The sequence below is a fragment of the Pseudophryne corroboree genome, chromosome 4 (genome assembly GCF_028390025.1).
Source record: "Pseudophryne corroboree isolate aPseCor3 chromosome 4, aPseCor3.hap2, whole genome shotgun sequence".
Classification (NCBI taxonomy): Eukaryota; Metazoa; Chordata; class Amphibia; order Anura; family Myobatrachidae; genus Pseudophryne; species Pseudophryne corroboree.
In genome coordinates this window covers 194454836-194482545 of record NC_086447.1, presented here as the reverse complement: position 1 = coordinate 194482545, position 27710 = coordinate 194454836, and the positions used below count along the sequence as shown (strand labels likewise).

Sequence of the window (27710 nt, the reverse complement as noted above, 5' to 3'; positions counted from 1 at the left end):
GTAACCACAATTGATTTGAAAGTAAACAATGGTGATGCAGTTGAAGTGCAGACTTTCAGCTTTAATCCAAATACATATTGTACCAAACGTTTTGGAATTGCAACCATTTTTATACTGTAAAACGGGTACTGGAAATAAGGACTCTTAGGCAGCGACCGACTGGGGATCTAATTTGGCTTGGGCATTCGTGAGCGCGCATGCACGTCACGGGGGGGGCGCGCCATAACGTTATACGGGGGCGTGGTGCGAGTCATGGGGGCGTGGACTTGTGGCACGCCCCCGTTACCATGGCGACGCTTACTGGGGGTGGGGGCACGGACTCACGGCACGCCCCCATTTCCATGGAGACCTGTGTGGGCGGCTGGAGCAGAGAGCCGGAGGTTGTGCTGCGCACGGCCTTCCCGGCTCTCTGAGGGACCGGATCGGCCCACCTGCCCATCGGCCCTTCTGGCATGTGCCAGATGGCCAGTCCAGCCCTGCTCTTAGGCAGGTTTTCTGGTAAAACAATGTCTTTACTGGCATCAGACACTGGACATAGCATACGGGATCAGTATGACATCCCGGCAATCGAAATATAGACACTGGGATACCGAAGTTGAAAATACCGACAGGGGTGAGTGAAGTGTGTTCTACCCTCTTCCCCACCCCCCTCCTTCCCCGGAGGTACCTAACCCTCCATTCCTGCTGCCTAAACCTAGCCTCCCACCCCATAGACTAACCCTCCGAGGGGGGTGCCTAACCAACCTTCCCCCTTGCAGCCTAACCCCTCTTGGACACAGACTAAACATAATCCTCCCCACGCAGCTTACCTAGCACTATAAAACTGCAGCCTACCTCTGGCCTCTGACAGGCATCAATGCCCCGTGTAGTCGGTGTATAGGAGTTTTATACTCCTCTACTGCTTCCAACTTCCTGCTGGCTCTGAGTTAGCTGGAAAACCCGGACTCGACAAAGACCCTGATTGGGTGGAAACGCATCGGCTGCAGTAGGTGGAATTGGTCACTTTAAGCGCAAGGAGAGAGTCGGACGTATGTTTTACTATAGACCAGCCGTATAGCAACGAGAGAGCTGGACGTCTCTTCAACACAGACCAGTCGTAAAGCAGGGGAACGAGTGTGATAAGGAGGACGTCTCACACGCAGAAAGACCGGTGGACGACTAGCGGCGGGGAAGCCCTCAAGCGCACAGCTCCGGTAAAAGCAATATTTCCGGAGCAGGGGGTACGCCGTGCATCTAATCTAGTGTCCGGGAGGTCCGGTGAGATAACCCTTCCTTTTTTTCTGGAGATTAACGCTGACCTGTTAAAATCGGTTGATGTCTATGGGCTGAAACATTTCTTATATTTTATTGTTTTATAATAAAACCTTTTGGATTCTATACTTGGATGGACATAAAAGTTTCTTGGAACGGTAATATTACTCCCTTGAGGAATGAGAACCATGTGCATTTAAAATCACTCTATAAATAGCGCTGTAAATATTTCCAAGACTTTCTTTGGTTTCTGTCTGTAATTGCGCTGATTAGCTGATCAGCAACTGCTTGGGAGTCACAGCTGCTTTTAATTCCGGAGCGCTTCTGAAGGATCCTGTTTTTGTGTTTTCTATTTTCCCACTTAGAGCTGTGCAATCCAGAAAGGCCGGAGTTCCAAATTGCTACGGCAGGTGCAGAATGAGCAGCTCTTGTTTCTCTGACGTCCTAAGTGGATGCTGGGACTCCGTAAGGACCATGGGGAATAGCGGCTCCGCAGGAGACTGGGCACAACTAAAGAAAGCTTTAGGACTACCTGGTGTGCACTGGCTCCTCCCACTATGACCCTCCTCCAGACCTCAGTTAGAATCTTGTGCCCGGCTGAGCTGAATGCACACTAGGGGCTCTCCTGAGCTCCTAGAAAGAAAGTATATTTTAGGTTTTTTATTTTACAGTGAGATCTGGCAACAGACTCACTGCAGCGAGGGACTAAGGGGAGAAGAAGCGAACCTACCTAACTGGTGGTAGCTTGGGCTTCTTAGGCTACTGGACACCATTAGCTCCAGAGGGATCGACCACAGGACCCGACCTCGATGTTCGGTCCCGGAGCCGCGCCGCCGGCCCCCTTACAGAGCCAGAAGCAAGAAGTGTTCCGGAAAATCGGCGGCAGAAGACTTCTGTCTTCAACAAGGTAGCGCACAGCACTGCAGCTGTGCGCCATTGCTCCTCATGCACACCTCACACTCCGGTCACTGATGGGTGCAGGGCGCTGGGGGGGGGGGGCGCCCTGAGCAGCAATATAAACACCTTGGCTGGCAAATCATCACAATATATAGTCCCAGGGCTATATATGTGATAAATTACCCCTGCCAGAATCCATGAAAAAAGCGGGAGAAAAGTCCGCCGAAAAAGGGGCGGGGCTATCTCCCTCAGCACACTGGCGCCATTTTTTCTTCACAGTGCAGCTGGAAGACAGCTACCCAGGCTCTCCCCTGCAGTTTTCAGGCTCAAAGGGTTAAAAAGAGGGGGGGGCACTAAATTTAGGCGCAATATGTGTATACAAGCAGCTATTGGGGAAAAATCACTGTTATAGTGTTAATCCCTGCATTTTATAGCGCTCTGGTGTGTGCTGGCATACTCTCTCTCTGTCTCCCCAAAGGACTTTGTGGGGTCCTGTCCTCAGTCAGAGCATTCCCTGTGTGTGTGTGGTGTGTCGGTACGGCTGTGTCGACATGTTGGATGAGGACGGTTACGTGGAGGCGGAGCAGAGGCCGATAAATGGGATGTCGCCCTTTGTGGGGCCGACACCAGAGTGGATGGATAGGTGGAAGGTATTAACCGACAATGTCAACTCCTTACATAAAAGGCTGGATGATGTAACAGCTGTGGGACAGCCGGCTTCTCAGCCCGCGCCTGCCCAGGCGTCTCAAAGGCCATCAGGGGCTCAAAAAAAACGCCCGTTACCTCAGATGGCAGACACAGATGTCGACACGGAGTCTGACTCCAGTGTCGACGAGGTTGAGACATATACACAATCCACTAGGAACATCCGTTGCATGATCTCGGCAATGAAAAATGTGTTACACATTTCTGACATGAACCCAAGTACCACATAAAAGGGGTTTTATGTTTGGGGAGAAAAAGCAGCCAGTGTTTTGTTCCCCCATCAGATGAGTGAATGAAGTGTGTAAAGAAGCGTGGGTTCCCCCGATAAGAAACTGGTAATTTCTAAGAAGTTACTGCTGGCGTACCCTTTCCCGCCAGAGGATAGGTCACGTTGGGAGATATCCCCTAGGGTGGATAAGGCGCTCACACATATTTGTCAAAAAAGGTGGCACTGCCGTCTTAGGATACGGCCACTTTGAAGGAGCCTGCTGATAAAAAGCAGGAGACTATCCTGAAGTCTGTATATACACACTCAGGTACTATACTGAGACCTGCAATTGCCTCAGCATGAATAGTGCTGCTGCAGCGTGGTCTGATACCCTGTCAGATAATATTAATACCCTACACAGGGATAATATTTTGCTAACATAGAGCATATTAAAGACGTCGTCTTATATATGAGGGATGCACAGAGGGATATTTGCCGGCTGGCATCCAGAATTAATGCAATGTCCATTCTGCCAGGAGGGTATTAGAGACCCGGCAGTGGACAGGTGATGCTGACTTTAAAAGGCACATGGAGATTCTGCCTTATAAGGGTGAGGAATTGTTTGGGGATGGTCTCTGGGACCTCGTATCCAAAGCAACAGCTGGGAAGAATTTTTTTTACCTCAGGTTTCCTCACAGCCTAAGAAAGCACCGTATTTTCAGGTACAGTCCTTTCGGCTTCAGAAAAGCAAGCGGGTCAAAGGCACTTCCTTTCTGCACAGAGACATGGGAAGAAGGAAAAAGCTGCACCAGACAGCCAGTTCCCAGGATCAAAAATCTCCCCCCGCTTCCTCTGAGTCCACCGCATGACGCTGGGGCTCTACAGGTGGAGACAGGTGCGCTGGGCGCGCGTCTCGGGAACTTCGGGGACCAGTGGGCTTGCCCACAGGTGGATCCCTAGGTTCTGCAAGTAGTATCACAGGGATACAAGCTGGAGTTCGAGGCGACTCCCCCTCGCCGTTACCTCACATCAGCCTTGCCTGCTGCCCTCGGAGAAAGGGGGGTAGTACTGGCGGCAATTCACAAGCTGTACTTCCAGCAGGTGAAATCAAGGTACCCCTCCTTCAACAAGGCCGGGGTTACTATTCCAAAATGTTTGTGGTACCGAAACCAGACGGTTCGGTGAGACCCATTCTAAAATTGAAATCCTTGAACACTTATATACGAAGGTTCAAGTTCAAAATGGAATCGCTCAGGGCGATTATTGCAAGCCTGGAGAATTTCATGGTATCACTGGACATCAAGGATGCTTACCTGCATGTCCCTATTTACCCTCCTCACCAGGAGTACCTCAAAATTGTGGTACAGGATTGTCATTACCAATTCCAGACGTTGCCGTTGGTCTGTCCCCGGCACCGAGGGTATTTACCAAGGTAATGGCCGAAATAATTATCCCGTACTTGGACGATCTCCTTATAAAGGCGAGGTCCAGGGAGCAGTTGTTCGTTGGAGTAGCACTATCTCGGGAAGTGCTACAACAGCACGGCTGGATTCTGAATATTCCAAAGTCGCAGCTGGTTCCTACGACACGTCTACTGTTCCTGGGTATGGTTCTGGACACAGAACAAGAAAAAAGGGTTTCTCCCGGAGGAGAAGTCCAAGGAGTTGTCGTCTCTAGACAGAGACCTCCTAATACAAATACAGGTGTCGGTGCATCAATGCACGCGAGCCCTGGGAAAGATGGTAGCTTCTTACGAAGAAATTCCATTCGCCAGGTCCCATGCAAGGATCTTCCAGTGGGATCTGTTGGACAAGTGGTCCAGGTCGCATCTTCAGATGCATCGGCGGATAACCCTGTCTCCAAGGGCCAGGGTGTCGCTGTTGTGGTGGCTGCAGAGTGCTCATCTTCTAGAGGGCCGCAGATTCGGCATACAGGACTGGGTCCTGGTGACCACGGATGCCAGCCTTCGAGGCTGGGGGGCAGTCACACAGGGAAGAAACTTCCAAGGACTATGGACAAGTCAGGAGACTTCCCTACACAAAAATATTCTGGAACTAAGGGCCATTTACAATGCCCTAAGTCAGGCTAGACCCCTGCTTCAACACCGGCCGGTGCTGATCCAGTCAGACAACATCACGGCGGTCGCTCATGTAAACCGACAGGGCGGCACAAGAAGCAGGATGGCGATGGCAGAAGCCACAAGGATTCTCCGATGGGCGGAAAATCATGTGTTATCACTGTCGGCAGTGTTCATTCCCGGAGTGGACAACTGGGAAGCAGACTTTCTCAGCAGACACGACCTCCACCCGGGAGAGTGGGGACTTCATCCAGAAGTCTTCCAAATGATTGTACACCGTTGGGAAAGGCCACAGGTGGACATGATGGCGTCCCGCCTCAACAAAAAGCTAAAAAGATATTGCGCCAGGTCAAGGGACCCTCAGGCGATAGCTGTGGACCGTGGGTGTACCAGTCGGTGTATGTGTTCCCTTCTCTGCCTCTCATACCTAAGGTAATGAGAATAATAAGAAGGAGAGGAGTAAGAACTATACTCATTGTTCCGGATTGGCCAAGAAGAGCTTGGTACCCAGAACTCCAAGAAATGATCTCAGAGGACCCATGGCCTCTGCCGCTCAGACAGGACCTGCTGCAGCAGGGGGCCTGTCTGTTCCAAGACGTACCGCGGCTGCGTTTGACGGCATGGCGGTTGAACGCCGGATCCTGAAGGAAAAGGGCATTCCGGAGGAAGTTATCCCTACGCTAATTAAAGCTAGGAAAGAAGTGAACGCAAACCATTATCACCGCATATGGCGGAAATATGTTGCGTGCTGTGAGGCCAGGAAGGCCCCAACGGAGGAATTTCAGCTAGGCCGATTTCTGCTCTTCCTACAGTCAGGGGTGACTATGGGCCTAAAATTGGGTTCCATTAAGGTCCAGATTTCGGCTCTATCGATTTTCTTCCAAAATAGTACTGACTTCACGGCCTGAAGTTCAGACTTTTGTTAAGGAAGTGCTGCATAGTCAGCCCCCGTTTGTGCCTCCAGTGGCACCGTGGGATCTCAACGTGGTGTTGGATTTCCTGAAGTCGCATTGGGTTGAGCCACTTAAATCCGTGGAGCTAAAATACCTCACGCGGAAAGTGGTCATGCTGTTGGCCTTGGCGTCGGCCAGGCGTGTATCAGAATTAGCGGCTTTATCATGCAAAAGCCCTTATCTAATTTTTTTATATGGATAGGGCGGAATTGAGGACTTGTTCCCAATTCCTTCCTAAGGTGGTATCAGTTTTTCATGTGAACCAACCTATTGTGGTGCCTGCGGCTACTTGGGACTTGGAGGATTCCAAGTTACTGGACGTAGTCAGGGCCCTAAAAAAATATGTTTCCAGGACGGCTGGAGTCAGGAAAACTGACTCGCTATTTATCCTGTATGTACCCAACAAGCTGGGTGCTCCTGCTTCTAAGCAGACTATTGCTCGCTGGATCTGTAGCACGATTCAACTTGCACATTCTGCGGCTGGACTGCCGCACCCTAAATCTGTAAAAGCCCATTCCACGAGGAAAGTGGGCTCTTCTTGGGCGGCTGCCCGAGGGGTCTCGGCTTTACAAATTTGCCGAGCTGTTACTTGGTCGGGTTCAAACACTTTTGCAAGAGTCTACAAGTTTGATACCCTGGCTGAGGAGGACCTAGAGTTTGCTCATTCGGTGCTGCAGAGTCATCCGCACTCTCCCGCCCGTTTGGGAGCTTTGGTATAATCCCCATGGTCCTTACGGAGTCCCAGCATCCACTTAGGACGTCAGAGAAAATAAGATTTTACTCACCGGTAAATCTATTTCTCGTAGTCCGTAGTGGATGCTGGGCGCCCATCCCAAGTGCGGATTGTCTGCAATACTTGTATATAGTTATTGCCTAACTAAAGGGTTATTGTTGAGCCATCTGTTGAGAGGCTCAGTTATATTTCATACTGTTAACTGGGTATAGTATCACAAGTTATACGGTGTGATTGGTGTGGCTGGTATGAGTCTTACCCGGGATTCAAAATCCTTCCTTATTGTGTCAGCTCTTCCGGGCACAGTATCCTAACTGAGGTCTGGAGGAGGGTCATAGTGGGAGGAGCCAGTGCAAACCAGGTAGTCCTAAAGCTTTCTTTAGTTGTGCCCAGTCTCCTGCGGAGCCGCTATTCCCCATGGTCCTTACGGAGTCCCAGCATCCACTACGGACTACGAGAAATAGATTTACCGGTGAGTAAAATCTTATTTTTCTTATCCACTGGGGGGGCTGATACCAGAGGCGGATTTAGACCTCATGGGGCCCTAAGCAAGACACCGATTTGGGGCCCCCTTCCTCAAACAATCCTCAGTGTGCCCCCCCACCAATTGTAGCCAACAGGTCCTGCTGCCCCCCCAGTCAGTGTATGCTCCCCAATCTGCCCATAGCCGATTATAGCAGGCGAATGGTAGTTGTACTAGTGTATTAATTATTACAGTATTTATTACCAGTTATTTATATAGCGCACACACATTCTGCAGCGCTTTACAGAGAACATTTGGCCATTCAGATTAGTCCCTTCCTCAGTGGAGCTTACAATCTATATTCCCTACCACATGTACACATTCACGCTATGGTTAATTTTGTTGGGACCCAATTAACCAATCAGTATATTTTTGGATTGTGGCAGGAAACTGGAGTACCCAGAGGAAAATCATGCAAGTACTGTATGAGGAGAATGTACAATCTCCACACAGTTTGGGCCATGGTGGGAATTGAACCCATGACCTGAGTGCTGTGAGGCAGTAATGCTAACCATTACACCGTCCATGCTGCCCTTAAAATCACACCTGGCAGCTATCTAGTCACCGACAGCCTACTGGGAGGGTTCAGCCAGATCAGCACTTTGACATTTTCAGCGGAATCAGAAATGCCCTACCGTTCGCTAACTTAATTGTCCGACCTTGTATAATGTAGTCACGCTAAAGTCACTGATATATAGTCAATACAGTCACTGAGGGATGCAATAATGGATATTATAAGGGATGGGAGACCTGCTAATAGGGGATGGGTGATGTGCTACAGACAGTATGTGTGTGCATGTGGGGGACACTGATATATAATACAGGCACACTTACCTTATAATACTTATTATTACACCCAATTACACTGGTGTTGACTGCATTATAGTGTCTCCCCCCCCCCCCCCCTTTCTGATTGTAGCAGCCTAGTAGGTCCTCCATCCCTTATAATACCCATTATTACACCCCTCAGTCAATTATATATCAATGCACCGCTGATTGTAGCAGGCATCTCTCATACACGGTAGTACTTAAAATACAGTATTATAGCATATTGATATATCAGCAGTCAGTATGTGCCGCCTCCTCAGCCATGACTGTTGCCGGCAGGTGTTAGACACTGTACTTAAAATAACACTGTCTGCCACCCCCACCCCAGCCATCCCCCATTCACGCCTGATTGGAATTTGAAGTAGGTGGTGGATGTCATGTGTCATGACTGGTCACGCGCAGAGTACTGCAGGACTGGAGACACAGGCATGCGCTGGAGCCGGCACCCAACAGGTGTCTAATTACTGAGAGCCTTCTGGGAGTATTCAGCCACCTTTTGGTGAAGCTCGTGGTCTGCCAGAAATGCCCTTTATACAGCCTTGTCGGCGAGCCCCCTGAGACCAACAGGGCCCTAAGCAGCTGCTTTGGTTGCTTTGTGTAGTGCTCACTCTAGAAATAATAATAGGCAGGGGGCCGGACTGCGGGGGGCATGTATGTGACGCGTGCCCGAAAAGGGGGTGTGGACATGTAAACCAGGGGGCGTGGTCATAAAATGTAATTTAAGTGGGCGGTGCGGCCCGCAGACGTTACTGCAGGGGGTGTGGGCGGCAGGCGGCGTCACTGATGGGGGCATGCCCAGCACCTACGGAGGTGCTGGGCTTTCCCCAAGCTCTCTCCCCTAGCATGAATGGATGCCGTGTGCATGCGCACGGCTTCTTTACATGCTGAGAGGGCAGGAAGCGGATGGCTGTTTTAGCAGGGCGCCACAGAAAGGGCAGGGTGGATTTTGCCCTTATAAAATCGGGCGGGGCGCTGCGCCCTGCTAAAACAGCCTAGCGTGAACATTACTTGTGGTAAATCCTCCTCTGGCTGATACCAACAGAATGTGAACAAATCAAGTGAGAGACCACCCTTCTCACCATAATACACAGTCCCCTGTTTTGAGGGCTCAAATGTAATTGGACATATTAACAATCATAAATAAAATAATTTGAGAATTCTTTGCAGCCCATGACTGCCTGAAGTCTGGAGCCCACGGACATCGCCAAATGCTGGGATTCCTCCTTTGTTGTGCATTGCCAGGCCTTTACTGCAGATGTCTTCAGTTGAGGTTTGTTCGTGGGTCTTTCTGCCTTTAGTATTGCCTTCAGCAAATTAAATGCATGCTCGATCAGGTGATTGACTCGGCCATTGCAGAATATTTCACCACTTTGCCTTAAGAAAAACCCCACCAAACTCCTGGGTTGTTTTCGCAGTACGTTTTGGGCCGTTGTCCATCTGTACTGTGAAGCACTGTCCAATCATCTTTGTAGAATTCAATTGACAGTATATCTCTATACCGTTCAGAATTTATTTCCCTTCTGTCATATCAACAAACACTAGTGACCCAGTGCCATTGGAAGCCATACCCATGCCACATCACACTGCCTCCACCCTGTTTTAATGAAGATGTGGCATGCCATTCCAATCCTTCTCCATAGTCTTTGTCTTCCCATCATTCTGGTATAGGTTGATAGTTTCATATGTCCCAAGAATTCTGTTGCAGAATTGGTCTGGCATTTTAAATGTTTTTTTTTTTTGCAAAGTCTGTTATGGCCTTTCTATTTTTGAGGCGTATGAATGGTTTGCACCTTGTGGTGAACTCTGTATTTATTTATTTGGTTTTGTGAAGTGTTCTCTTTATGGTAGACTTGAATAAAAATATCCCTACCTCCTGGCGAGTGTTCTTCATTTGTCTGATTGTTGTGAAGTGTTTGTCTTTACAATGGAAAGGATCCTGCGATCTTCCACCACTATTGTCTTCCGGAGATGTCCAGGCCTTGTTTTGTTGCTGAGCTCGCCATTGCGCCCCCCTCCCTCCCCCCCTATGATTCCCGCTATCTCTGTATTGGATGTTTTTGTTTTTCTGCCTAAGGATGTCCTGTCTGACTTGCATTAAGAGCTCCTGTGACCGCTTGTAGGTTTACAGCAACCGCTTCCAAATAAAAATGCCACACTTGGAATTAACTCCAGGCTTTTTGCATGCTTAATTGATGATGCAATAGCAAAGGAGTAGCCCAGACCTGTCCATGAAACAGCTTTTTAGTCAATTGTCCATTTACTTTTGGTCCCTTTAAAAAGAGGGGACTACATATTAACCTGCTGTAATTCATACCCTCAAATTAAAGATGATAGTCTGCACTTTAATACAATATTCATTATTTAACTGTAACTTAAGTACTGTATGTTTTGCTAAACTGTATGAATGATTAACAAAGAAAAACGCCTATTAGAGGTGTATTTACAATCAGCCAATCGGAAGTGGTTCACAAGTGCTGGCAGCATCATCCTCAAGCACCTGCAAATAATATAGCTTGCACAGGTGTATAGAAGTCTCTGTGTCAGTCCGCATTATTTACAATTATATGAATACACCTTTACTATGCCTACCCCTTTCCTCCCCAATCCGTGTCTCCATGCACAAGCAGCCATAACTGTCATATTTCTGCTCACAAGTTCCAAAATGTCCAAGTTTCAATGTGAATCTGTGATCCTAACCGGACAATAACCACAGTTGCCAGAAGTATTAATCATCTTTGATCCTGTCTACTGTAGTAAAGTTTTGCTATTCAAAAATGGCAAGGTCCTCAAATCCTGAATCACTTGGGACACACTCCTGTGAGGGAAGAGTCCGTACTAAATATGGAAGGATCTTGCATGGCTTCTGAGCTATAGTAGATTCTAGCATTGTCTCCAGTGATGGAAGACACTTGTGCAAGCCCTCTATAGCGTTTTATCAGCTCCTGGCTTCAGAAAGTACTTGAGCCATTGACCTGTTGGCTGGCAACCCCTGAGGAAAAGTCTCCTGCTAGGCAGGGCTAGTATAGAGTGGGAGGTTTGGGAGGAAGATAGTCATGTACATAACCTCCTTAGGACGGGTGTACTACGTTTGGCCGGCGCTCGGGATCCCAGCGCCCAGCATACCTGCTCCGGGATCAGGAATGCCGGGAGCGGGGCAAGCGCAAAGGAGCCCCTTGTGGGCACGCGTCCAGGTGTGTCATGGACCCCCCAAGAGGGAGAATAGTTGCCGGTATACCGGCTATCGAGATCCCGGCGCCTGTATGCTGAGCGCTGGGATCCCAACAGCCGGTATATCGAGTGCCTCCCCCTCAGGACATGTAGTAATCCATATCAGCTCTGCAATGAATTGATCTAGTGACTTGACTCATGCTGGCTCCACCATACCGGTGTTGGGTCCTAACGCCGACATGCATGGACCCACTTCTCAGCTTGTAAAACATACACTGGACATCTTATTACAGACGGCCATTTGGCAATTCAAACTTACATTTGTATAAATCCTTATGACTTTCCTCCCATAGTTCTAGTCTTTGAACTGTTTCTCTTGTCTTGGATAATGAGACAAGGGGATAGCTGTACAACTGAGACTATCTGGAGTAAATTAATCTCTGGACAGGAAGGCCAGTAATTATCTCTAGTTCTTAGAGAGGGCTTATTACTGCACACAGACATTACAGAAGAAAATTACTGTATAACTCACAATTTTAAAGTAAAAAAGTGATGTCACTGGTCATACCTCAAATAAAAATAATAATAAATATCATTTGCAGTCTTAGAAGGTGTAATGCTCTCCTAAGCTCACATACATAATATTTTTCCACAGAAAAAAACTAAAAGTAAATAAAGCCCACCAAAGAGGAGATATCAATATCAGGGCATATGCACATCTCTCTGTTGACCCACTTTTGTCCATACTGCTGCGCTGCATCAATAGTAGCCCCCACCTGACCACTGCCCTCATCACCTGAGGTCCTGCACTCCTCCATCACTCAGGACTCTGAAACTAGGGCTGACTCCCTCCATGAAATACTTGCCTATGCTTCTCCTGGTGGTGGTTTTGGACACAGATGCAGTGGCAGTTGTTTGCTGACATTGGTTTCCTAGTCACTGATTGGTGGTAGTGACCAGGTAACCCTTCCTAGAGTCATCCCCTACAAGATGCGTGTTCATCAGCATTCCCATAAAGCCACAAATTAATTAAAATGGAAATAAAGAAATTAAAATAAAAGTAAATAAATAAATGGCAGCTGATGCTGCTAAAGAAGCGCAGGACACGTAAATTAAGAATGATTGTATGTTGGAAAGGGGATACAGAGGACAGGAGGATATTCAATTTTTTTTTTACAGATTCAACAAAGTGCCAGCCCAGCACAAGCCTTCTATACTCCATACTAGCAGTATTCTTCAAATTGGAAGATAAATATATATAATGTATGTTATAAAAGCAGACGTATCCTTTTAAAGATTTTTTTGTTTTTTGCTTTCTCTGTAGCGCAGGTGTGGCTGTTGAGTTGTCAATTTATTATACACTCTAATAAACTTGATGATGTATTATTACTAATCTTGCGTTTTTTCCCTCCTTTAAGGTTTTAGCATGACTTCAGAACCCACATTTTGCCCTCAGCCCTCATCACTTGAGCGTACACCTACAAAAATGACCCAGAGATTTACTATTGGACCCCATGGCAGCACCGCTTTCCAGCCTATCACTACCAGCTGCAAGATTGTCCCCCAAGGCCAGGCAGCGAGCTTTGCTGAATCCCCTGGGAAATCTTTCCAGCCAATCACAATGAGCTGCAAAATTGTGTCTGGTATGGCCTCCTTCCATGTCTTTCTTGCAATACTCTGGTGTTATTACCTTCAAATTCTGCAGTTACTTTCCTGCTTCTTCCTCCTTCTCTTTTTTCTTTTAATGGGTGTTTGTTAGCTAAAGTTGCTTATTTGCTTTCATATTACGCAGCACCGTACATAAAATACTTAATTTCTCACACTAGCCCCTGCCCCATTTGAGCCGAAGAGTTTAATTTGCATGCTGAGAGACATACACAGTTAATATTCCCATAAGACATTAACCAGTGGGTTTTGAGTAGGGGTGGAAACTGAAGGTCCTTAAGTGACAGCCCAGTTTATGCCTTACTGATCCAGCAGGGTTAGAGGCATCCTAGGCAGCTGTCTCTAACGTAATGGTGCCGTTTAGTGGTCATGGCGCTATTCCTGGAAGGTTAGCCCTGGGGCGGTGCTTCTTCCCATTGACCCTCCCCTACCTTGGCGTTCTCCCTCTTCAGGCTGCCTGCCAGGGAAACCCTCTCACTGAGAGGAAGCCATTTGTCCAGCAGCATAAGCTCCTGCAGTTACTTTTGACAACCAAGAGAGCTGTTCAATCTTCCTCTATACCTCATGGTTCTCCTGTGCAGCTATAGTGTTAGCATCTAAGGTTCTACTTGAAGTTTGTGTATAGTTTGACCATGTTCTTCTTTTTTTTTCCCCTTTTCTATGTGCATGTATGATAACTGTGCGTTTGGTATTTAGGGTATGTTTATCCATTACATTATCCATTGACTGTTTGTAGCAAACCCACTGCTAGATTGTTCCTAACCTGAGAAGAATATTTTGCATTTCTGAACACTGCACAGATACTGCCCCTTAATACAACAGCTTGCCTAGGTTATTGTATTGTGGCACTTCCAAGAATAAACCTTAGTATATAATGTAACAGTTTTCATCTGGCAGCCTGGTTTTCTCCGGCAGGGTCCACAGGTTATCCACAGGATAACAATGGGATATGATGGAGCGACAGCGGATTGTCACCAAATGATCAAAGCTTTCCGGCCTCCCAGGATGCAACGGGCCCGTCCATATATCCCGCCCACTGGCTCAGGCAAATCAGTTTTTTGTTTGGTGCGACAGGAGCCGGATCATGGTCAGAGGGCTGCTGGTTTCCTTAGCATCCCCAAGCTTTCTTATTTTATTTTTATAGTCTTACTATTTTTGAGTGATTTTTCTAAACAGCGTCTTATACGCATATTAGAGTCGCTCCAACAACTCTCCGCCGTGTCGCGACAACGTTTACCCACGAGTACAGTGCTGTTTCGGCTGGCGTCTGTGTCGGATATAGTAGCAGGTCCATCAGACGTTACCAGGCTGTGGCCGGAGCATGGGGAGAAGGTAAGGCATTGTTTCCGCTTAGTAGATGGAATACGGACACAGCCGCACTGTTTTGGGAGGAGACTGCCAAACGGTAGCTGACGCGCCGCCACCACGGGTGCTCCAGCACTAGGCCTTAGGGATCAGAGGCTCCAGGAATAGCATAGGCCGCGATCCCTGGGGTTGATGTCAGCAGTGGAGAGTCAGACGCTCTCCTGGTCGCCCCTCCCCCCAGTTCGTGACCAGTTTCCGCCGAGTCTCCCTCCATGAACTGATTCCTCGCATCCATCTCAGACGCTACCAGAGGGGACTCGGTTGCAGCATAGGGCACTGCATCAGTGTTCATTAAGTTCTACCATGGGAGATCCGGTTGCAGCATAGGCAGCTATCTGACCACTGCATCTGTGTTCACTGAACGTTACCGCGAGGAGACTCGGTCGCCGGTGCGTCTGTGTTCACTGAGCATCTGTGTCTGCTATAGGTTCCTGGAGCGGCAGTGTACACTAGTAGCGTCTGGATCCACTCAGCGTTCGCTAACGTATTGATCGATCACTGGAAGCGAGGTGAGTCTTCCTGTATCCCACTCTGCTGAGTACGGGCTGTACAGCACTAAAATTCTATCTACTTTTTCAGTATGAATTGTTAAGTGCCTATTGCATATGAGTCTGTGTACATTTAGTGTGGTTTTCTAAGCATTGCGTCTGAATACGTTAGATCTGTTTATACAGGATTCAATAAATGTTCGCCTACGTACTTTAAAAAAAAATGTGTAGTTGATGATGTGCTCATATGACTAATATATAACATGTGACTGACTGCTAGTGTGATTGCTGACTTTAATATATGTTTGTCAGTTGTTTCCTCTGATCCTCCATGCTGGTGCATGGGTAGGGTCAGATTGATATCACTTAGAAGGTTAAAGTGATTTTAGTCACAAATTGTGTAGTACGCTGTGAAAGTGCTGATTATTTATTATGTCTAAGAGCGGCAAAGGTGACGAAGGTACACTTACAGCAACACTCATATCATGTTTGTCTTGCAAAACTGTATTATCCTCTCAGGATCTGGTCCAGTATAGTTTATGTGCAAATTGTTTTGCTTTTCAGCAGAACACAAGGCAGATCCCTGTACACCATCAGGTACAGATAGATCCACCCTGGGCTATGTTTGCACAGACCTTGTCCAGTATAGCAGAACGGATAATTCCTACAGTTTCTGTACCAGGAATGGGGTATCCATACATGCAGCTCCCTACCTACTGTATACCAGTTCCCCCAGCAGCTTCTCAAATGAAATAAGCTGATAAACCGATGGTAAGTAAATCTTCACCTTCACGATTCAGTATACGAAGAGGAGGAAGAAGGTCTCAGCTCAGTGGATGTAGCTGAATTAATTAGAGTGATGAAGGTCATTCTAGCCTTAGAAGATTCAGCAGAGCCTGTGTTAAAAACCAAGGCACCTGTGTTTAAACGTCCCAAGACAGTTAGGATTGAGTTTCCAGGGTCAGACCAGCTGACGGAAGTTATGGAAGAGGCTTGGGCAACACCCAACAAAAAATATAGAATTCCCAAAAAAATGGGACTCTAATTATCCTTTTCCAGCTGGGGACTGCTTAAAAAGGGAGGTAGCTCCTAAGGTAGATACGCACGTCATTCGATTAGTGCGAAAATCTATTTTGCCTTTGCCATCAACATCCTTAAATGATGTCACAGATAGGAGAGTGGATGGTTTTCTAAAAAACATATTTTCCCTGTCTGGAGCAGTCATATGGCCAGCTATGGCTTCAGCTTGGATGCAAAGGCAGTGGCTGCCTGGGCTGATGCATTGGAAAGTGATTTTTCATCAGCTTCTAGAGAGCAAAAATCTTATATAGCCCATATTAAACAAGCAGCAGTATTCTTGGAAGAAGCTGCAATAGAGATGGGTACTATTGCTTCTAGGGTATCAACCTCAACAATAGCTGCTCGCAGAGCAGTTTGGTTACGTACATGGAAAGCTTATTCAGAATCCAAGAAAGTTTTTGAGACTCTGCCTTTTTCTGGAAATATTCTGTTTGGTAAAGAATTAACAGATATTCTGGAGTCAGAAGCAGACTCCAAGAAGGTCAGGTTTCCTTCCACATATAACCCCAAGTCTAGGGGTCCGGTTTTCCGGCCCTTTAGGTCTCAAGTAAAAACCAAAGGGAAAAAGTGATCTTAACAGCCCCAATACAATAAGTTTGGTAAGTCAAAAAAGAATTGGGCTACCAGAGGGCCAGCTTCCAAACCAGAAGATAAGCCATCATCCTGATGGTGCGGGCCTCCACCTGGGGGATACCATGGTGGGGGGGGGGGCGACTTCTTCAGTTTGCACACATCTGGCGACAATCTACAACAGATGCCTGGGTACAAGAAGCGGTATCTATAGGTTATGTGTTTCCCTCCAAGAAGCATCTTCCTCGGAGGTTCTTCTGCACCAGCCCGTCTCTGGTAGAGACAAAGGCCAGGGCTTTGCAAGAAGCAGTTCAGAAATTACTTCAGTCAGGAGTAGTCATTCCAGTACCCCCGGCACAACGGGGACGGGGTTTTTACTCCAACCTATTTTTGGTCCAGAAGCCAAATGGGTCATTTCGGCCCATTCTCAATCTCAAAATGCTAAACAAGCATATTTGGGTGCCAAAGTTCAACATGGAGACATTATATTATTATATGGTATCCCTGGATATTCAGGATGCTTACCTACGTGTTCCTGTAGCACTGTCCCATCAGTGTTATCTCAGGTTCGCTATCCTCCAGCAGCATTTTCAGTTCCAGGCCCTACCCTTTGAGTTAGCCAGAGCCCTCAGAGTATTTACCAAGATTATGGTGATTATGGCAGCTTATCTCCGCAAGCAGGGGATAAGAATTTTTCCATACCTCGACGACCTTTTAATCCTGGCACAATCACAGGAATTGCTCCTGTACCATCTCCAACTGACAATAAAATGTCTGCAGAGGCACGGGTGGCTCATAAATTGGGAAAAATCATCTTTCGTGCCGTCACAACGGTTGACTCACTTGGGGGCTGTACTGGATTCAGGTCTGCAGAAAGTATTTTTACCTCGGAACAATATATCCAAGGTACAGTCAGGAATTCAGGACTTGTTACACAGTCAGAGGATATCCATTCACACAGCCATGCGAGTGATGGGGTTGATGGTGTCAACATTCCACATGGTGGAGTATGCACAATTCCACTCGAGACCTCTGCACCGTCTGATTCTGGTCAGATGGAATGGAGTACATCAGACAATAAAGAAACGGACGATGTTACTTCCAGTAAAGGTAAGAAAGTCATTAGCCTGGAGGCTACAGACATCCCATCTAGACAAGGGGAGACCCTTTTTTGATATCAGAATGGGAGATCCTGACAGCAGATGCCAGTCTCTTCAGGGCTGGAAGCAGTGTCCGGAAATTATGGTTCCAGAGGACAATGGACAAGAGAAGAAAGTTGCCTGCCGATAAACTTATTAGAACTTCGAGCCATATACATGGCACTGATTCAGGCAAAGGACATTCTTCAGTGAAAACCAGTCCAGATCCGCTCGGACAATGCAACGGAAGTAGCGTACCTTAACCATCAGGGAGGAACTCACAGCCAAAAAGCAGTGAAGGAGGTAAGTCACATACTAAAGTGGGCAGAACTCCATCTTCCAGCCTTGTCCGCAGTGTTCTTCCGGGAGTCCTAAACTGGGAAGCGGACTTTCTCAGTCGACACACCATTCAAGCAAGGGAATGGGCTCTACACCCGGAGGTATTTCAGACTCTAGTAGACAAATGGGGGTTGCCAGAGATAGATCTCATGGCATCCCGTCTGAACAACAAAGTGCCCGCATACGGGTCAAGAACAGAGGAACCCGGAGCGATCTTTGTGGACGCCTTGTCTGTGAAATGGGACTTTCATCTGGCTTATCTGTTTCCCCCGATCACCCTGTTACCCAGGGTGGTGAGGAAAATTAAGCAAACAAAGGGTGCCGTGATTCTAATAGCTCCGGCTTGGCCCAGAAGGCATTGGTACATAGATCTGCAGAGAATGTCAATGGATGCCCCATTCCTGCTCCCTCAACGTCCAGATCTACTGATGCAGGGTCCCTGTTATCACAGAGATCTGGATCGACTGTCTTTGACGGCGTGTCTCTTGAAACCTCTGTCCTAAAGTCAAAAGGATTCTCTAAACAGGTAATTCAAACAATGCTCAGAGCAAGGAAACCTTCCTCAGCTCGTATTTATCACCAAATATGGCAGGCCTATATTCATTGGTGCAGTGAAGGAGGTATGGACCCGAAATCTTTTAGAGTTTCCAGAGTCCTAGCATTCCTTCAGGCAGGAATGGATAAATGTTTGAAGGTAGCTTCCTTGAGAGTGCAGGTATCGGCATTGACTGTCTGGTTCCAAAAGAAAATTGCCAATTTACAGGATGTGCGCACCTTTTTCCAGAGAATGCTGCGCATTCAACCTCCATTTGTTTCACCTACAGCACCGTGGGACTTAGGTTTAGTCCTGAAATGCTCTTCAAGTTGCCCCATTTGAACCACTTAACAAGGTGGATCTTAAATGGTTGACAGCAAAAGTACTCTTTCTACTGGCTATGGCATCAGCTAGAAAAGTATCAGATTTGGAAGCTCTGTCATTTCATTCTCCATTTCTGATTTTTTTTATCCAGATAAAGCAGTTCTCATAACTAGGTCTGGGTATCTTCCGAAGGTGGTTTCTAAATTCCACCTTAATTAAGAAATTGTAGTCCCGGCTTTTCAGGTATCGGGACTCTGCGGGAGATGCGTCGCTGGACGTGGTCCGGGCAATAAATCTACGTGGATCGTACCAGTGCCATCAGAAAGACAGATACTCTCTTCGTTCTCTACGGGTTTCACAAGAGAGGATGGCCTGCTACTAAACAGACGCTCGCAAGATGGCTTCGAAAGATGATTTCAGAAGCATGTTCTCAAGCTGATCTCCCTGTTCCGGCTAATGTCTCTGCTCACTCTACTCATAAGGTAGGTCCTTCATGGGCAGCACAACATGGTGCTTCAGCAGAACAGATATGTAAGGCAGCCACATGGTCTTCCATTAACATATTCATTAGACATTATGCCTTGGATACTTTTGCCTCTCATGACGCTGAATTCGGGCGTAAGGTTCTCCTGTGCAATCAGGAGCGTCCCCACCACTAAATTGCTTTGGGAAATCCCATTGTTATCCTGTGGATAACCTGTGGACCCTGCCAGAGAAATATACGTTATGGTAAGAACTTACCGTTGATAACGGTATTTCTCCTAAGTCCGCAGGTTCCACAGGGATCCCACCCTGATGCACCTGATTTGAGGATCCTTCTACTCACTAACCTCTTCCTTCTTGTATGGAAGGGTGTGCATGTGTCTTCTTCTCGCCTGATTAGGGCTCTACATGATGCTCCTGCCTTGTGCTTTGGAATACAACTGATTTGCCTGAGCCAGTGGGTGAGATATATGGATGCGCCTGTTGCATGCTGGGAGGCCGGAAAGCTTTGATCGTTAGGTGCCAATCCGCTGTCGCTCCATCATATCCCATTGTTATCCTGTGGAACCTGTGGACTTAGGAGAAATACCGTTATCAATGGTAAGTTCTTACCATAATGTATATATATCATGTCTTCTAAGGAGATCTCAACCAGAGCTGCTCTGGAAAGGATGCTTCTGACCATAAATCCCATTCCTGCAAAAGCCATCAGGACAAGACACATGGCGCTGCTCTGCCCCAGGGTGTTCTCTTTAAGGCATGTTTGCTGGGGCACAGCAAGCGAGTTCTCCACCAGTTCCTCATCCTTCGTCTGAACCAGTGTGGGCCAGTACATTGTCTCAGGCAATACTTGAGTTGTCAAAACAGTTGTCCCTCTCAAGACCGCTTCCTCCAGGGGCAGCAGGTCACCATTCCAAAACGGTAATCTCATAGAAGGGACATTATTAATATTTATAAATACATAAAGGGACAGTACAAGGATTTATCAAATGATTTGTTTATCAAAAAAACGCTACATAGGACACGAATTTACCCCCTGGGATTAGAAGAAAATAAATTTCATACACAACGGAGAAAAGGGTAGTAATGGTGGATTCAATCAATAAGTTTAAAAATGGATTAGATAAATTCCTAGCTGAAAAAAATATCAAAGGATTCAGCATTTAATTAATATAAAATTTATAATACAGGTTGAACTCGATGACCATTTGTCTTTATTCAACCTCAACAACTATGTAACATAGCCATATCTTCAGAACCTCCTTGGGTTTCAGGGTTCTCAGTCCATGCAGGGCTTAGTGTAGGTCTCCTCCTCCTTACAGAGAATGCTGGACCCAGCAGTAGTACATTGTACATAGGGGTGCCCTTTACCTGCACCTCCGCAGCAAGTATATGACTTGAATTCTGAGGTCTCCTCTCTTGGGGTGGAGGATTTTCAACAGAATTTGGAGCTAGATGTCGGCTGTAGTTGCCAGATAGGTCCGCTGGCTGCTCACTCAAGAGAAAAGATCAGGTTTCCAAAGTAATTTTTTTTTTTACAGCAGGTATAGCCCTGACACCTGCCCTTGATACGGTATAGGTCAACAAGGTGTTGGGATGATGGGAAGAATCTATGTAAGAGTATGACTCGTTATGATCTTATACGTATCATAAAAAAACATCAGATAGGCTGCTATTGGCTCAGGCGCTGTGTCTACTAGAGTCTTGGCATCAGCTATAATGGCCAGATGTGCCCTGTAGGTGTTCACATGGCAGGCAGATGCAGAATCTAAAAAGGCCTTAGTCTTTTTGCTTTAATGGGGGAAAGAAAGGGGGGGATATTGGGCCAGAAGTAGGAAATTTGTTTGCAGATTCCAAGATTTACTTACCTCAGACTACTGTACCAAAATATAATTCACCTTCCTTTAGACTGCAGGTGAGGCCAAAATTTCAGTACCCTTCTAGGGGTCACATAATCTCTTCACAGGGCACATGTCTAGGGGACGGAAGGCTGTAATAATGTCATCCTGCACCCAGACCATCTTATAAAGTGGCCACATGATCGTCTCCTTTTACCCTTGGATCTAGCAGTGAGGGCCCGTTTTCAAAAGTTCAGCAGTCTCTTTACATTGGAGACTAGTTTGAAATAATGTTAATAGATATGCTTTGGTCCTCCTCCATGTTTGTTTTTCATGACCAGTCTTCCCTCAGGTAGCACCAGCGTGAGAACCCTGCAGGAATCCATTTGTTCTTTCAGTTTCCGAAGACATTGTTCCCGTGCCTCCTCATAAATAAAGAAAAGGTTTTGCTCATGCTTATTCCTTGTACAAAAGTCAGGCTGGTCCTTCTGCATCATTCTGAATCTATGATCGCTCAATGTCCACCTCTGGGTTCCCGGACCCACACCTAGTATTAGGGACACCCAGTGACAGAGACGCCTTGCCGTTCGGCCTGGGGGCTTAAACCTATATCTGCAGATATACGCAACTAAGATCTCTGTATTATCTGATTATTATGTAGTGTTATTTCTCACTCAGTGTGCATTAGGGATAGCAAAATGTTTTTCTCTTATCCAAATGGAGAGTCTCATGTCCATCATCCAATCTTTGGAAGCCTGAGACTACATGGCGTCCTTATCTTCATGTTCTTCAAGGACGCTTGTATTCATGTTCTGATATGGGGGAGTCATCAGGCCCTTCTCCGGTTTGGGGTTTTCTCAGACAGCTTCCATGACATCCGGGCAGTGCTGGTAAGTGCAGAGCTGATTGAGCGTCTTGAGGACTCTCCGTTTGGCTACACAGACTGCAGGGTGTCTGGTGCATCCACAGGATGCTCTGGTGGTGCTGCAGAAGTGATCCTGGCTACTGGGTGCCTTTCCAAGCACCCTGCTAGTCAGAAGAAAGGGCTGCGGAGCGACGACGGTGCCACCAACAGAGCCCTTGCGTCCTGTGCGGCTGCACACTCCTAGTTCCGGCCTAGTGACTCTGCAGAAGATCTTTCAGGGCAGCTGGTCTACTCAGAAAGCACGACTACCCATAAATTTTACTCACACTTTGGACTGTGAACCTGGCTCTCGTTCAGGTCCTGCGTCTTTTGCGTTGTCTGCCTGTCAAGGTTCAATCGGGCAATGCAACAGCTATTGTTTACATTAAGCATTCAGGCATCACCAGGAGACCCCAGGCCATGAAGCAAACGGCAAGAGTTATGAAATGGGCCAAAAGATTCCTTCCAGCTATCTCAGCTGTTTTACATCCTGGGGTAAGACAACTGAGAGACTGATTCTCTTAGCTGCCAGGACGTTCACTTGGAAAGTGATCCCTCCACCTGCAGCTTTTTCAGCTTTCTGGTGGCCCAGTGGAACCAGTCTGGAGGTCGACTTAGGGGCCTACCAGCTGTACAACAATGTGGCCAGACATTACTCTTGGACTGAAGACTAGGGGGGGCCTGTCTTGTTGACAATCTGGCTGTTCGACATGATCTGCCTCTTTCCTACAATTGTCTTGCTTCAACGTGTATTAAGTAAGAAAAAGCTGTAAAGTTTTGGCAACACTAGTAGTCCCAAATTGGCGTGAACGGTTCTAGTATGCAGACATTCCCAGGATGTCGTTGGCACCTCTTTGGCGGCTGCCACTCTACCAGATTTTCTCAGTCGGGCTCTTCCTTCATGGAGATCTCCAGCATCTCTCTTAAAAGCTAGAGTTTTATCTGACGCATTGGTTAGGACAGTGCTTTGTGCTCATAAACCTACGTCTGCCAAAATTTACCAGCTGGTGTGGAAGACCTACTTTTCCTGGTGCAAGCAGGGGTTTATTTCTTTATTGTTTCATCTTTCCAGGGATTTGTCCATTCTTCAAGGCAGACTGGATATTGGGATTGCATCTCAGCTCTTTCTGTATTTTTCACAAAAAAATTGTGACTGTTCCTGCCATCCAGGCTTTTCTTCAGGGAGTCTTTCACATCTAGACTCCCTTTGTGCCTCTTATCGTTCCAGTTCCATGGGACTTAGTGGTTATGCTTCTGGCCCCTCAAGTACCTCTTTTGAACCCTTTGAATCTCATTTCAAAGAGCATTACGGATACAGGAGAAATCTAAAGCTGTGATCACCGATGGTATAACTAAATTACCCTCCTGATGTCACTTTTATATTACATGTTCACACTATTGGAGGGCGAACACAGTCTTGTAATATAACCAAATTGGCTCCATCTGCATAATGACCATCTGCTGCTATACTCTTAAGTGCAATATACTGTAGTTACCAGGGAACACTGGTTAACAATTGAAAAATCCTTTCTTATTATTCTGTGCTGAGCAACAAACATTTCTTATTTGGAGGAAAGGAGACATTTTGTATCATTTATATTGTTTTACTTTTATTGTATTTTTATGCTGTTTTAATAATATGTACGTGATGATGTCACAATTTGATAATAAATGAATGAAGCGCTCCCTAGGTAATTTGCATTGCCTGATTTTGTAGTTCATAGTTTTTTGATATCACAGTATACTCAAGATGGGAGCTGCTAGTTATATTTTAATACATTGTTGCTTCAGGTTGGTGGTTTTCAAGCGCATGGGAATATTGTAAAAAATTTTGTTATGGAACTTGGTGATTTGTTGCATAGATCGGCTTTTTTTTATCTTCCACCATGAGACTGCAGTTTTGCAAACTAATATAGCTTTCAACACAAGGTACTTTTCAGTTACCACATTAACCAGGAAATCGTGGTTCCCACTTTACCGGAGGCGGCATCCCCCTATTCTTTGGATGTTGTGCGAGTGCTAAGGGTCTACGGTGATAGGGCTAAATACCTGTGTCCTACTGATGCTTTACTGGTGCTTTATGACATTCATAGGAGAGACAGGCCTGCCTGCAAGCAGACCATTTCCCTTTGAATCACAGAGGTCATTTGCCAGACTTGCATTTTGCTAGAGCAGCATGGTCCCGACTCTAAGGGCTTATTCAACTAGACTGGTAGTGACTTCCTGGGTGGCTCGGCGGAGCCAACTACATCATTGTCTCCTGTCTCATCCAGGGGATTTCTATCCCATTTAAGCCAGCAAGTGGTCCAACTCTGTGAAATCTTAATTTCCTTTTACTCTTCTATGACAAAATTAAAAGGTAAGTAGACCCCATTTATCAGACTACACCAAGTTACATGCTGCTAACCCCACCCCCTGGATGAGGTGTGTGTATATATATATATATATATATATATATATACCGTATATACTCGAGTATAAGCCGACTTTTTCAGCACTTTTTTTTGTGCTGAAAAAGCCACCTCGGCTTATACTCGAGTCAGTGCAGGCAGAGGCAGAGCAGTGTGAAGGAGGGACATGGAGCGCACAGCGCGCGGCGCTCCTGTGTCCCTCCTGCATCTCCGGCGGCAGCAGCGGCGGTTCTATTACAGGAAATACCCGTTCGTGACCTCTGATCACGAACCGGCACTTCCTATAATAGACCCGCCGCGGCCGCCGAAGATGCAGGAGGGACACAGGAGAGCCGCGCACGCTGTGTGCTTCGTGTCCCTCCAGAAGACAGCGCGGGATCGACGGAGGGGTAAGTAACAGCACTGTGGGGCATACCTGGCACTTGGGGAGGGAACGTATCTGGCAGCACTGTGGGGGCATATCTGGCAGCACTGTGGGGGCATATCTGGCAGCACTGTGGGGGCATAACTGGCAGCACTGTGGGGGCATAACTGGCAGCACTGTGGGGGCATATCTGGCAGCACTGTGGGGGCATATCTGGCAGCACTGTGGGGGCATATCTGGCAGCACTGTGGGGGCATATCTGGCAGCACTGTGGGGGCATATCTGGCAGCACTGTGGGGGCATATCTGGCAGCACTGTGGGGGCATATCTGGCAGCACTGTGGGGGCATATCTGGCAGCACTGTGGGGGCATATCTGGCAGCACTGTGGGGGCATATCTGGCAGCACTGTGGGGGCATAACTGGCAGCACTGTGGGGGCATAACTGGCAGCACTGTGGGGGCATATCTGGCAGCACTGTGGGGGCATATCTGGCAGCACTGTGGGGGCATATCTGGCAGCACTGTGGGGGCATATCTGGCAGCACTGTGGGGGCATATCTGGCACTATGAGGGCATATCTGGCACTGAGGGCTGTGTACGGCTAGAGCTGCATTTCCCACCCTAGGCTTATACTCGAGTCAATAAGTTTTCCCAGGTTTTTGTGGTAGAATTAGGTGCCTCGGCTTATATTCGGGTCGACTTATACTCGAGTATATACGGTATATAAAATCTTGCCCATTTGGAGCACAATCTAGACAATATAAGACTGTTGCACAGGTAACCAACTTAATTCTGTATGACTTTCAGTATAACTTAGGAAATGTACCGTAACACCAGTGGTTTCAGAAGTGCACTCTCTCGTCATCACTGCTGTTTAGTATTACCTCTGCCGAGTTGGTTGCACCACGTGTGTGACGGCACCGCTAAATGAAAGCATATTGGAGAACAGTTGCAATTATACATTGTATAGTTCAGTTTTAAAATCCCTCCAGTTTATGTGCCTGTACTAATTCATTCTGAACAGTTAATATATATTATAATTCAGTTTTTGCCTCCCTGATGTCAGAAAATTGGTAACATAATTGTAGAAAAGTAGAAATAAAAAAGTGTGTATGCATATACAGTTAGGGCTGTATTCGATGGCTGTCGGAAGCTGCCGTCTTTTCAGAAAGACGGCAGCTTCTGACAGATTTCTGTTGGAAGGGGTTCCGACCTATTCAAAGAGGACACTTTCTTTCTGACAAGTCGGGAATTCCCGACTTGTCGGAAAACACGTGGATCGGCGGAATAGGCGCCGATCCGCGTGCTTTTGTCGGGAACGGGGCCAAATCCGACAGGTTTTGGCCCCTTTCTGACAATCTCAATCCGACTTTAAAAAAAGTCGGATTGAGCAGGGCGCTTCCCCCCCCCCCCCCCCCCCCCTGGCCAGGCTCCTTACTCCCGGCAGCGCCTCCCCTCGCCGCCGCTGACATGTCCCCCAGCTGCCGCAGTCAGCTCCCCCCCTGCTGTCAGCTCCCCCGCACACCACCTCTGTCAGTTCTCCCCACCGCCGCTGTTTAATATACCCCTGAGTGGTTTTTCTTGCTTTCATTGGCATACTCTTTTACATTTGGATTTCTGTAGTTGTGCTGTTAGACATGCTAGCTCTTACATGTGCTTGTACCCATTCATGTTTTCTATCTCCAATAATTCTGTATATTACAGAATACGATTTAAGATTTTAAAATGGATTTATTTATGTATTTTTTGTCTTTAAACATACAGGTAGCCCTACAAGCAAGCACTCAAGTATATCCCAGGCTGGAACCCGCTCCCCGCTGCCCAAGATACATGGTAGCAGTTTCATAACTCAAAATATAAAGGTGAATATTCATATATGTACAGTAATTCTCTTCCCAGTACTAATATTATACATGACCTAGAACAGTGATGGCTTACCTTGACACTCCAGCTATTGTTGAACTACACATCCCAGCATGCCCTGCATCCGTTTTAGCAAGGCCAAATAGCAAAACTGTAGCAGGGCATGCTGGGATGTGTAGTTCAACAACAGCTGGAGTGTCAAGGTTAGCCATCACTGACTAGAACAATACCTAGGAAATGTGTGCAAGGCAGTTTTAATAAGGGTGATTGGTATCTTCATACTCCTCTTTATTTGAGATCCTGTTAATGGAACCTGGCTACAGGAAGTTTAAGAAAATCTCCAGCTCTGGCAGTCCATGATGGATAATTGACTTTGCCTCCTTCTGTCCTTTTAATTTTAATTTTTAGTCAGTATACAAAATAATTTATTATGAAGCCACATGTGGCCAAACTGGAAATGTGTCTGGTCATACCAAGCAACTGGATTACATCGTTTATGGGATCTGTATACCAGTGCAGTCTGGTTCTTATATTAGCGTATGTGGGATCTGTATACCAGGGCAGTCAGGTTCTTATATGTGGGATATGTATTCCAATGCAAACTGGTTTTCTCTTAAGTCCTAGAGGATGCTGGGGTACACAGTACCATGGGGTATAGACTGGTCCACTAGGAGCCATTGGCACTTTAAGAGTTTGAGAGTGTGAGCTGGCTCCTCCCTCTATGCCCCTCCTACCAGACCCAGTTTAGAAAATGTGCCCGGAGGAGCCGGTCACAGCTAGGGGAGCTCCATAGGAGTTCTTTTAGTTTTATTATTTTATTTAGAGTTTAGGCACAGGAAGGCTGCTGGCAACAGCCTCCCTGCTTCGAGGGACTAAGGGAGGGAGTAGTGTCTGCCCTGCGGGGTCTGAGCCACTATCTCCGCTGACAGGACACTGAGCTCCTGAGGGGATCGAACGTTCCCCGCCACAGGTGATCGCTCACCCCGGCAGTATTCCACC

At 47.0% G+C, this 27710-nt stretch overlaps 1 protein-coding gene across 6 annotated transcripts in view; it reads left to right on the top strand.

Moving 5' to 3' along the window:
- YEATS2 (YEATS domain containing 2) overlaps nucleotides 1-27710 on the top strand; it is a 300282-nt gene that overhangs the window by 136999 nt on the left and 135573 nt on the right. For all 6 annotated transcript variants that reach the window (XM_063915696.1, XM_063915693.1, XM_063915695.1 and 3 more), the window contains 2 exons: nucleotides 12762-12986; nucleotides 26613-26710. In XM_063915696.1, the coding sequence (XP_063771766.1) occupies nucleotides 12762-12986; nucleotides 26613-26710 (323 nt within the window). The remainder of the gene's footprint in view (nucleotides 1-12761; nucleotides 12987-26612; nucleotides 26711-27710) is intronic.